At 42.6% G+C, this 13,358-nt stretch overlaps 1 protein-coding gene across 1 annotated transcript in view; it reads right to left on the reverse strand.

Annotated features, from left to right (window-relative positions):
- Positions 1-13,358, reverse strand: part of LOC117507545 (deoxynucleotidyltransferase terminal-interacting protein 1-like) — a 30,097-nt gene that overhangs the window by 7,266 nt on the left and 9,473 nt on the right. The window contains exons 3-4 of the mRNA XM_034167409.1: positions 11,763-11,859; positions 10,597-10,695 (exon numbers count right to left, since the gene is read on the reverse strand). Coding sequence (XP_034023300.1) covers positions 10,597-10,695; positions 11,763-11,859 — 196 coding nt within the window. The remainder of the gene's footprint in view (positions 1-10,596; positions 10,696-11,762; positions 11,860-13,358) is intronic.

A 13,358-nucleotide genomic window follows, 5' to 3' on the forward strand; every position in this document is an offset into this window, starting at 1 on the left:
CACAAATCAAATCTGGATGAAGGCGGAACGGTGTTTTAGCAATTAGCACTGCTGCCTCACTGGGAGAAGGTCCCAGATTTGCTTCTTGGTCCTTTCTTTCTGTGTGGACTTTGCGTGTCCTTCCTGTGTTCACATGGGTTCCCTCCAGGTGCTCCGATTTCCTCCCACTTCCAAATACATGCAGGTTCGATGAACCAGTGGTTCTAAAGCGACTGTAGGTGTGTCAGTGTTTGTCTGTCTCTAGGTGTCCCTGTGACAGTCCAGGGTTCTCACCAGCATTATACCAGCCTGATGGCCCATTACGCTGGTGCCTGAAAACAACTACGCTGCAGTTGGGCCATTACACTGTTTCCAAGGGTGTGTAGTGGCAAAATGATCACTTCTGATGATCAGAAATTATGATCATTTCTGATTGTGGACCCACTGTGGGTCCACAATCAACCTACAGAAATTATGAATTTTTTCCATCAACCTCAGTCAAACCCATTTAAAGATGTTAATCGTGACTCACATTTCTGCTGATTAAAGGCACTACTGGACAATTGTGTGGTATTGCGAGCAAGAAATGAGAATCGTCCGCAGGTTTTTTTCCCGTTCCTCATGATGTGCCTTTTCTGTGGGACAGTGCACAAAGGTTCTCTGGTGTGGATCATTGTTCAGCTGTGGGAAAACTTCTTGGGGGAAAAGTTCTTGTGCAGCCACTAAAGTTCTCCTTGCAGAGAGCTGCGTTCCGGGTGCTGCAGGATAGGGGAGACCAGTGTCACAGAGCAAACGGTCCGCCCTGCCTCCACTGCACATGCATCATGCCGGAGCTCAACTGCTTGTCTGAGTCTCTTCACCCAAAGTGATCAAATGGATTAATGGGATTATTAACCATCAGATGATAAAGTAAAACCTCTTACATCATTGTAATGTCAGTTTGAAGCAGAAATGATACTTGGTGACACTTTGAAATGATGAAGGCACAATGAATGATTGTTGTAGAAAAGCTTCAGATATCTGTGGCTGAGACAGATGATGCCTGGAGGCAGTTTGAAGCAGAAATGAGGTGATAATCTGTGAACCGCGGCTAATGACGCATGCACAGTGAAGGCGGGGGAGGGGACCAATTATTAGGGAGGACCGTTTGGTCAGCGACATCAGGACCAGCTTCTCTCTGAAGATTTTTAAATTTATAACCCTCTGAAACACTACTGCCTGCATTATGAGCGCCAAATTATGTGAAGTAAAGCCATAGTTTTTTCTTTTTTTAAAATCTTTGTTACAGCCTTATGCCAGGTTCACACGGCAGGATAATTAGGCCGATATCAGAGCCGATCTTCCCCTTCTGACAATCTTAAGGATGCCCTGACAATCATGTTGACACTAAAGATAATCTTATCAGATCTTCCTGTCGTGTGTGGTGTGTTCAGAGCGCTCTGATCTGCTCGGAAGGACATCAGGAGCACTTAGATCTCAAATCAGGGATATTCAACACGCTGGATTGTCTTGGCCCGATATCACAGCATGTGTTGTGTCCTCCGACCACAAACGAGTACGCAGCCTGCTGAATGTGACGTGCAGCCAATCAGAAAATGAGGTGACGGACGTACGGAGTGGAAAATAAAATCAAAACAGCTGTTCTGGCTTACCAGAAAGTCTGGTGGTCACGCTGTCTACATTCCTTTAAAGAACACCTTTTCTTTTTTTTATATATTGTTTTTTTTTGCCCTCTGTTTTAAATAGTCCACAAACTTTCTCCGCCTGTTTACTTTGAAGTCACGTTTAATCTCAAGAGATTTTGTGAGATTCCCTGTCTGACCTGGGAATGTTCATGTGTGAAATCTGTTTGTGTGTGGTGTGCTGACTTCACTGTGTGGCTGAACAACACACACTGTACGACCAAACCTGTTAGATCTGTGATTTTTTTATCTCCACGTGTGTGGTTTCTCAGGTTTTGAAAACCTAAAGATAATTTTAAAATCCTGCCGTGTGAACCAGACTTTAGTTTAAAGTCAAAACAAACGAGACATCAGGCCAAAACAGAGAACAGTGTAGATATGTGTCAGGAACATCAGAGCTGTTAATTTATACACAGCAGTTTATTCAAGAAAATCCTTGTTTTTCTTACACTAAATAACTTGTAATTAAAATAAATTTAAGTTAAAAAGATTCTTTAGAAATCCATAATGTTTGTCTATAAATTAAAACCATAACTTATCTGTTGATGTTTCAGATGACATGATTTCTTGATTAGCATGATAATGACCCTTGGACATTTATTTTTAGACAAAATAGCATGAAAAGTAATGTGCATTGTGTACATTTATAAGTAATGAGAACATTTTTAAGTCTGGTAGATTCCTTCATTCATATCTGCATTTCAACCAGGAAAAAAAGACCCTGTAAATTAATATAAATATTTATTATAAACACAACAGGAGACAATGTAAGGACTACAAAGTGTTTATTCAATAGAATTTCTCAATGTGACATCATTTTTTCATTTCATTTTTCATTTCAACATTAAATTACATCCTGACTATGTGATTGTTTTTAATCAGGACAGAGTCATTAGTAAAATATGAATTTTACTATTCTAGTGATTGTGAATGTTTTTGAAATTATGCACAATAGGGATGGGGCTTCTTCACTCATCAGAACGACTCTTGCTTGCCTCTACTGGTGGTTGGCTCTCACTGCGGTATTGTATCACTTCCTGTTCCGGAGCACAGCGGTGTTTTTCTGTATCTGTTAGCTGTTTAATCTGCGCAGTTAGATTGGTCTAGTTAACTAGATAACGATTTGTTTCACAGTGTAATCTTCACGTGCCTTAACTAAAGCACTCCCTCTGCTGAATCACCTCTAAATTATTTACACATTATTCACTTTGTGTGTTTTTAGGAATCCGCTAGCTTAGCGCAGCTACTAGCGCTTAGCCGGTTTAGCATGGCGGCTTCTCCTGTCTCTCCTGCACTTTTATGCTCTGGGTGTGAAATGTTTAGTTATTCCTCGGCCTCCTTTAGCAGTAATGGTACTTGTAATAAGTGTAGCTTATTTGTAGCTTTGGAGGCCAGCCATGAATGACAGCCTCAACACTGCATTTAATCTATTGTTAGACTCAATTGGCTTTGCTCAAAAAGTAAATGAGTCCACCCACCACTTTAATCATACCTTAGATATTGTTCTGACTTATGATATGGAAATTGAAGACTTAACAGTATTCCCTGAAAACTCCCTTCTGTCTGATCATTTCTTAATAACATTTACATTTACTCTGATGGACTACCCAGCAGTGGGGAATAAGTTCATTACACCAGAAGTCTTTCAGAAAGCGCTGTAACTAGGTTTAAGGATATGATTCCTTCTTTATGTTCTCTAATGCCATATACCAACACAGTGCAGAGTAGCTACCTAAACTCTGTAAGTGAGATAGAGTATCTCGTCAATAGTTTTACATCCTCATTGAAGACAACTTTGGATGCTGTAGCTCCTCTGAAAAAGAGCTTTAAATCAGAAGTGCCTGACTCCGTGGTATAACTCACAAACTCGTAGCTTAAAGCAGATAACCCGTAAGTTGGAGAGGAAATGGCGTCTCACTAATTTAGAAGATCTTCACTTAGCCTGGAAAAAGAGTCTGTTGCTCTATAAAAAAGCCCTCCATAAAGCTAGGACATCTTACTACTCATCACTAATTGAAGAAAATAAGAACCCCAGGTTTCTTTTCAGCACTGTAGTCAGGCTGACAAAGAGTCAGAGCTCTATTGAGCCGAGTATTCCTTTAACTTTAACTAGTAATGACTTCATGACTTTCTTTGCTAATAAAATTTTAACTATTAGAGAAAAAATTACTCATAACCATCCCAAAGACGTATCGTTATCTTTGGCTGCTTTCAGTGATGCCGGTATTTGGTTAGACTCTTTCTCTCCGATTGTTCTGTCTGAGTTATTTTCATTAGTTACTTCATCCAAACCATCAACATGTTTATTAGACCCCATTCCTACCAGGCTGCTCAAGGAAGCCCTACCATTATTTAATGCTTCGATCTTAAATATGATCAATCTATCTTTATTAGTTGTGTATGTACCACAGGCTTTTAAGGTGGCAGTAATTAAACCATTACTTAAAAAGCCATCACTTCACCCAGCTATCTTAGCTAATTATAGGCCAATCTCCAACCTTCCCTTTCTCTCAAAAATTCTTGAAAGGGTAGTTGTAAAACAGCTAACTGATCATCTGCAGAGGAATGGTCTATTTGAAGAGTTTCAGTCAGGTTTTAGAATTCATCATAGTACAGAAACAGCATTAGTGAAGGTTACAAATGATCTTCTTATGGCCTCAGACAGTGGACTCATCTCTGTGCTTGTTCTGTTAGACCTCAGTGCTGCTTTTGACACTGTTGACCATAAAATTTTATTACAGAGATTAGAGCATGCCATAGGTATTAAAGGCACTGCGCTGCGGTGGTTTGAATCATATTTATCTAATAGATTACAATATGTTCATGTAAATGGGGAATCTTCTTCACAGACTAAGGTTAATTATGGAGTTCCACAAGGTTCTGTGCTAGGACCAATTTTATTCACTTTATACATGCTTCCCTTAGGCAGTATTATTAGACGGCATTGCTTAAATTTTCATTGTTACGCAGATGATACCCAGCTTTATCTATCCATGAAGCCAGAGGACACACACCAATTAGCTAAACTGCAGGATTGTCTTACAGACAAAGACATGGATGACCTCTAATTTCCTGCTTTTAAACTCAGATAAAACTGAAGTTATTGTACTTGGCCCCACAAATCTTAGAAACATGGTGTCTAACCAGAGCCTTACTCTGAATGGCATTACCCTGACCTCTAGTAATACTGTGAGAAATCTTGGAGTCATTTTTGATCAGGATATGTCATTCAATGCGCATATTAAACAAATATGTAGGACTGCTTTTTTGCATTTGCGCAATATCTCTAAAATTAGAAAGGTCTTGTCTCAGAGTGATGCTGAAAAACTAATTCATGCATTTATTTCCTCTAGGCTGGACTATTGTAATTCATTATTATCAGGTTGTCCTAAAAGTTCCCTGAAAAGCCTTCAGTTAATTCAAAATGCTGCAGCTAGAGTACTAACGGGGACTAGAAGGAGAGAGCATATCTCATCTTAGGGACCTCGTAGTACCATATCACCCCAATAGAGCGCTTCGCTCTCAGACTGCAGGCTTACTTGTAGTTCCTAGGGTTTGTAAGAGTAGAATGGGAGGCAGAGCCTTCAGCTTTCAGGCTCCTCTCCTGTGGAACCAGCTCCCAATTCAGATCAGGGAGACAGACACCCTCTCTACTTTTAAGATTAGGCTTAAAACTTTCCTTTTTGCTAAAGCTTATAGTTAGGGCTGGATCAGGTGACCCTGAACCATCCCTTAGTTATGCTGCTATAGACGTAGACTGCTGGGGGTTCCCATGATGCACTGTTTCTTTCTCTTTTTGCTCTGTATGCACCACTCTGCATTTAATCATTAGTGATCGATCTCTGCTCCCCTCCACAGCATGTCTTTTTCCTGGTTCTGTTGTGAAAGTGTAGGAACATGGACCCACAACAGGGGCGCAAATGAACGGACAATGAAGGAGGTCAAATAACAACACTTTACTGTTGTGAAGAAGCACAACCAACATGGCGAATGTTAAATTTAACAGACAGTCAATTACAAGGGTGATGTGTGGGCAGGCTCGAAGATAAGAGACGTCCGTCCAAAGCAGAACCAGAACCACACGATTTCCTCCGCCACCGAACCCCGGGAATACTGGAGCCGCCAAGTCCCAAACACCCAGGTGGCCACTGCCTCCACTTGTCGGATCTGGTACTGCTGGCGAGGAACAAAAACAGTTAGATGTGGGTGCGTGTGCACCCAGCAACACGTATGGTGGGAATGCCACCTCCACCTCTCGTCGAAAAAAGAAAGAATATCTGCTGTCCAACACACACAAGCAATAGATATTCCTGTCAGAGAATCAACACAGTCAGCTGAGATCGTTACCTCCTTGGTAGAGCGATATCTCGGCAAAGAGGTGGAGATGTCGTCCTGCTGATATACCACTGCTGATTGGATGATTGGTGACAGCTGTTGTAGGCGATAAGTGACAGCTGTCACCCCGGCTGCTCCTGTGAGGCGGCAGCGCCGTCTGGTGCCTGGAGCCCGCACTCCAGACAGGGCGCCCTCTGGTGGTGGTGGGCCAGCAGTACCTCCTCTTCAGCGGCCCACACAACAGGTTCTCTCCCTCAGCCCCAACCAGTCCCAGCAGAAGACTGCCCCTCCCTGAGCCTGGTTCTGCTGGAGGTTTCTTCCTGTTAAAAGGGAGTTTTTCCTTCCCACTGTCACCAAGTGCTTGCTCACAGGGGGTCGTTTTGACCGTTGGGGTTTTTACGTAATTACTGTATGGCCTTGCCTTACAATATAAAGCGCCTTGGGGCAACTGTTTGTTGTGATTTGGCGCTATATAAATAAAATTGATTGATTGATTGATTGATTCTACCTCTGCAAATGTCTTTTTGAATGAACTTTGACTTCATGGACATGTTTAACCCCTTTACATCCACCACCTGAGCTCGGTGGGGTTTGCATAATGTTTTGTAATACCCACTATTGCACATTTCTATTTAAACCAAATACCTGCATGTTGTACCTCTTTAGAATCAGACAATCTCAAAGAAAACAACCATCAATTCCAATCTAAGACAACCATCCACAACAAAAGCCAATAACTAATAATTTGTCATCATGCGAGGTCTGTTAGAAAAGTATCGGACCTTTTTATTTTTTGCAAAAACCATATGGATTTGAATCATGTGTGATTGCATCAGCCAAGCTTGAACCTTTGTGCGCATGCGTGTTTTTTTACGCCTGTCGGTTGCGTCATTCACCTGTGAGCAGGCTTTGAGTGAGCACTGGTCCACCCCTCTCGTCGGATTTTTATTGCGAATAAATGTCTGAACGATTTGGAGCTTTGCTGCATCAATTTTTTTCCAGAAAATGTGCGAGACCTCCAGGTGGACACCGTTCGGAAAATTCAGATGGCTTTCAGGAACGATTTTATGGGGATTACACAGATTAAGGAGTGATCCAGACGGTTTAAAGACCGCCCACAGCGTCTGAGAGCATGGCGCGCTCCCAGCCCCCATCGACAGGCTGAAACCCAGCTGAAACAATCAGATCATTTCCAACGTGAAGGCTTTGTTGATCCGGGACGTCGTCTGTCTTACACAAAAATGGCAGAAGGCGTGGACATCAGCACTTTTTCGGCACATTCCACTGTTACAGGAGTTTTTTTCATGGAAAGAGAAGCGGAGGGATGCGCCACGGAGCCGTTCATAGCAAGGCACAAAACCACCTCCGTGTTGGTCTCACAGGACGGCTTTCAGGTGGATTTCGGTCGGTGGGTTTTCAGTTGTGTGACTAACCGAGAAATTGAGCATGAGCTGGACATGCCAGAACATGTCCTGTGAGGCTTCATCACGGCGTTGCTTTGCGCCATGCGGCTCCACTGCGATGCGCGGAATTCCTCCGCACGTCTATCTCAATGTGCCGAAAAAGTGCAGATGTCCACGTCTTCCACAATTCCTGTGGAAGTCAGATGACGTCCCGGATCAACACAGCGTCCAGTTTAGAAATTAACGGCAAATTCCACTGTTACAGGAGTTTTTGTCATGGAAAGAGGAGCGGAGGAATTCCGCATGTCGCGGTGGAGCCGCATGGCGCAAAGCAACGCCATGATGAAGCCTCACAGGACATGTTCTGGCATGTCCAGCTCATGCTCAATTTCTCGGATAATCACACGACTGAAAACCCGACAGCCGTCTGAAATCCACCTGAAAGCCGTCCTGTGAGACCAACACGGAGGTGGTTTTGTGCCGCATCATGAACGGCTCCGTGGCACATCCCTCCGCTTCTCTTTCCATGAAAAAAAACTCCTCTAACAGTGGAATGTGCCGAAAAAGTCTTGATGTTCACGTCTTCTGCCATTTTAGTGAAAGTTAGACGACGTCCCGGATCAACAAAGCCTTCACGTTGGAAATGATCTGGTTGTTTCAGCGGAGTTTCAGCCTGTCGATCGGCGCTCGGAGTGCGCTGCGCTCTCAGCAGCTGTGGGCAGTCTTTAAACCGTCTGGATCACTCCTTAATCTGTGTAATCCCCATAAAATCGTCCCTGAAAGCCATCTGAATTTTCCGAACGGTGTCCACCTGGAGGTCTCTCACAGTTTCTGGAAAAATTTGATGCAGCAAAGCTCCAAATCATTCAGACATTTATTCGCAATAAAAATCTGATGAGAGGGGTGGACCACTGCTCACACAAAGCCTGCTCACAGGTGAATGACGCAACCGACAGGCGTGAAAAAACTCACGCATGCGCACGAAGGTTCAAGCTTGGCTGATGCAATCACATGTGATTCAAATCCATATGTTTTTTGAAAAAAAAAAATAAAAAGGTCTGATACGTTTCTAACAGACCTCGTATTAGAATTCAGAATTTTCACTTCTTACCTTGTGCTGGTCTTTTGGAGCTCCAAATCAAACCCGGCCATAAGAGGGCTTATTTTGTTCGTGACACTCCACAGAAAAATAATATTCAGTTGTATTTCCCATAAAGTAATGTTGTATGTTGTTATAATCCATCAATGTCAATTTATTCCATAAAAAAGTAAAAATATGATGATAAAAATGTGTCTTTCCCATGTTTCTGAAACTTTTGGATTTTCCATGTGACTTGAGCTTATTCACTACCCTGTTTACTCTATAAATCCAGCATAGGTTCCGTTGTAGGTACGCACAATTGTCTGGTGGACACTTTGGAGTAAAATGTGTGCTCCAAGGCACTTACGCATTGAAGATTCTGGCCATTTAGAGCTAGCAAACCCAGTGACGTATCAAACCCACGAGTCATATTTTCTGTTAGCCAATAAGATTTTCCAGCGCACCATGGGAATTGTAGTCTTTAGCTACAAAGGCAGCCCATATCAGCATGCATAAAGATGAACCACACGACAGAGGCCAGAGTGCACAGTAGAGCACAAGCCTAAGCATCCCTTGAACCCCCCGCTTTTTAAAGGTGACTTTTCCATCCCATTACGATGAGAAAAAAATCCTGCTGAGGACCCTGTGATGGACTGGGGTCCTGTTCAAGGTGAATTCCGCCTCTCACCCTGTGACTGCTGGGATTGGCTCCAGCTGCCCCATGACCCATGTGTAACCCACATAAATATACAAAATTCCTATTTTTTCGCATGACCGCAAATGCCCTTTTGGGCTACGTCGGCTGTTGTAGCCAATCACACACTAGCAGTGTTGCATAAGATGCACTCAGCGCTTCTAATTCCCAGACGTGGGGAGAGAAGCTGTATGCTAGCTTTAACAGTTACGCTCTAACTTGGTATTCTTTCATTTTTATGTCTCACTTGTCAATATACTTATGGTTGTACATTCTTTAGGCCTAAACCATTACCGTCGATAGGCCTGTGCACCCGCCGTGTCCGTAACCACTTGGAATTGGTGTGTCTGTTTGTTACATCTTAGTGATATACTAATCACTAATGTGTTAGCTTAGCGCTAGCCGTATCCTTTACATCCAATGTATTTGGATGCTAATTCTGTGCCTTATTAGCCTCATTAGCTGTGTTGGATTGGCTGTGTTTTAGGACACATCAGCTCGCTTTTAACTGTTTTGGAATATGCTTATGTAAATCTTCTTTTATGGATTTTTGGTTGTGCAGTTATGAACTCTGAATGTGTATACACTGAATGTATTTACTTGAATTAATTTGAAAGAAATCTAGCTAGTGGAAGTACTTAAGGAACTTCTTCATTTATTTTTTGGTCCTTTTTCAACACAGGCCAGGTGTGCCTGTTGGGTGCAAAGAAAACCCCCACCATGATGGCGAGCAAAGAGCCTGAACTTTATCTTCTGAAACATTTCTGGAAAACAACAAGAGTCTGTGGTCTGGTAGGACGCTGCCAGCCCGCTTTCTCCTTTCCCCTCTCCCTTCCCATTCACACTGCTTTTGTTTATGTGCACTCATGGACAGACCCTAATATTCAAACGAACTCTGGTCATTCCTTTGGACATTTAATCCATTCATTATTGTGGATGGGATTGTGGTTTATGGCCTAAGTGGTAATGTGGAGGGCACTTTCAGACTTCTTTGTGTTTGGATCTGTACTGTGAAAAAAGGTATTCGCTGTGAGCAAAGAACTCTTGCTGAAGCACTTTATTTATACTTTTCCTGAGACTTCTCAAATTCAGAATGAATCATTGCATCTGCAGACTGTACATATTGTAAATAATAAGGCCGTGTCTGTCATCTTTACTGCCACACACACCTCCCAGAGCCCAAACTACTACTTCTGATACTGGTCCATATCTTACAAACATTCTCTTTGTAGTACTTGCTACACATGATTACAGTAAGCGGGTACAGAAAATAAATTTATGAACTCTGGATAAAGCTGGAACCCAGAACAAAGACACAACCATCTGGTCATGATGTCAACAGACCAAGAGCATGAATGGAATTCAATCAGCCAAACATATCAGCTGATCAATGAGGGTCAGAGGTCAAACAGATCACCTTACATGTTCCAGAACATTCCTGCAGGCATCTCTGATCAGCTGGTCTGTCTGAACGTCATCTCCAATATTCTCCTTCACGTTCTCTGCTGCTCTGTCGAAGAACTGCATCAGAACCAGGGAGCACAACCACAAAAAGCTGTGTGAGGATCACACTGTGTCCACATGCAGGAGGTCATGACTATTGTTCCATCATTTATTGCATAGGTGTCAAACTGATTCCAGAAAGGGCCAAGAGGGTGCAGGTTTTCTTTGTAACACCAACTCCACCAGGTGATTTCACTGATGAACATCACTTAGAGCAGATGGGAAGAATTCATCAGTGAAATCACCTGGTGGAGTTGGTGGTTACAAAGAAAAACCTGCACCCTCTTGGCCCTTTCTGGAATCAGTTTGACACCTATGATTTATTGTGACAAGACACATTCCAGTGTTGAAACGTCACTGAGGCTTTGGGTTGATCTGCTCCTAAATTGGAACAGATCTTCACTGTTGGCCAGAGTTCTGTTGATCAGTCTGTTCTCTGGAACATCCTGAAAAGCAGCTGGACATTCTGGTGTTCCTCAGGGATGTACCCTGGTTCGAACCGTTGAGTGCCTGCATGGGCCAGGTGGTCGGCAAGACTTTCATCACATTACATCTTTAATGAACACATCATACAGCGTCGCAACTTCTCTTTAACAACACAGCTGTTTAATGACATTAACAGTGAGTCATGTGCCTCTGACAGCGTCGTTTTATATCACAGTAATAATGTACCTATGACGGCATGTTTTGGTTTTATTTTCGGGTAAGAACATGCCGCAGACTGCATGTTTTGGTTTTATTTTCGGGTAAGAACATGCCGCAGACTGCATGTTTTGGTTTTATTTTCAGGTAAGAACATTACTTCACGGTAATAACCTACCTCTGACAGCGCCTTTATGCTTTATTTCGCAGTGGACGACGTGCTTCCCAATGGCATCTTTACGTTTTATTTCACGGTGATAACGTACCTCCGACTGCGTCTTTTCCCAGCCTGGTGGGTACCTGACTGCACTGTTCCCTCACACATTTGTCAAATCTGTGTAGTAGTTTGAGTTTTCACGGTAGAAATAGAGCTATGTATCAATGACACAAGAACAACATCAAAACAAGCATGTCTTAAACATTAATAAAAAATTCACCCCAACCTTCTGGTACTTCCTGAACACCGCCATGATGTCATCATTGAAGCTGGGCTGCAGCACTGCCCTTAAGAGGTCCATGGACACCTGAGGATCCGTGTAACTACAGCACAAAGACATATCAGAATAACCAGCACTAAACCACCACCAGCAACTGTGCAACAAAAAAGAGGAAAAAAAACACAGAGAGAAAAGAGGGAAAAAACAGTGCAAAAAAAACCAAACAAAAGTTCCAAAATACAGCTCAAATGTTCAGAAAAAACAATTCAGAGTTCATTTCTGGAAATTAGCTTGGTTGAGTCAGCTGCATGCCGTCAGCATCTTCTTTCTTTTTCCCGGTGTCACTGTACACGTGTCATTTCAGAGCATCAGCAGCAATTCACTGATTATCACCTCGTTTCTGCTTAAAAATGACTTCAGAATGATTTATGAGATTTTAAGTTGTCATCTGATGGCTAATAATCACATTATTCCCTTTGATCGCTTTAGTTGCAGAGAGTCAGACTCGGACGCACTGCTGCTGTGTGCGGATCGCTTCCCCCAGCTTTCATTACGAAATAATGCTGAATTTATGTGTAAATGATTGTTGTACAAAAGCTTCAGATACAGTGAGTCAAATAAGTATTTGATCCAGTGTTGATTTTGCAAGTTTTCCCACCTATAAAGAATGGAGAGGACTGGATTTTTTATCGTAGGTTCACTTCAACTGTGAGAGACAGAATCTCAAAAAAATCCAGAAAATCACATTGTGTGATTTTTAAATAATTAATTTTCATTTTATTGCATGAAATAATTATTTGATCCAATAGAAAACAGAGCTTAATATTTGGTACAGAAACATTTGTCTGCCATTACAGAGGTCAAACGTTTCCTGTAGTTTTTTCACAGGTTTTCACACACTGCAGCAGGGATTTTGGTCCACTCCTTCATACAGATCAATCAATCAATCAATCAATCAATTTTTTATATAGCGCCAAATCACAACAAACAGTTGCCCCAAGGCGCTTTATATTGTAAGGCAAGGCCATACAATAATTATGTAAAACCCCAACGGTCAAAACGACCCCCTGTGAGCAAGCACTTGGCTACAGTGGGAAGGAAAAACTCCCTTTTAACAGGAAGAAACCTCCAGCAGAACCAGGCTCAGGGAGGGGCAGTCTTCTGCTGGGACTGGTTGGGGCTGAGGGAGAGAACCAGGAAAAAGACATGCTGTGGAGGGGAGCAGAGATCGATCACTAATGATTAAATGCAGAGTGGTGCATACAGAGCAAAAAGAGAAAGAAACAGTGCATCATGGGAACCCCCCAGCAGTCTACGTCTATAGCAGCATAACTAAGGGATGGTTCAGGGTCACCTGATCCAGCCCTAACTATAGCTTTAGCAAAAAGGAAAGTTTTAAGCCTAATCTTAAAAGTAGAGCGGGTGTCTGTCTCCCTGATCTGAATTGGGAGCTGGTTCCACAGGAGAGGAGCCTGAAAGCTGAAGGCTCTGCCTCCCATTCTACTCTTACAAACCCTAGGAACTACAAGTAAGCCTGCAGTCTGAGAGCGAAGCGCTCTATTGGGGTGATATGGTACTACGAGGTCCCTAAGATAAGATGGG

The sequence above is a fragment of the Thalassophryne amazonica genome, chromosome 3 (genome assembly GCF_902500255.1).
Source record: "Thalassophryne amazonica chromosome 3, fThaAma1.1, whole genome shotgun sequence".
NCBI lineage: Eukaryota > Metazoa > Chordata > Actinopteri > Batrachoidiformes > Batrachoididae > Thalassophryne > Thalassophryne amazonica.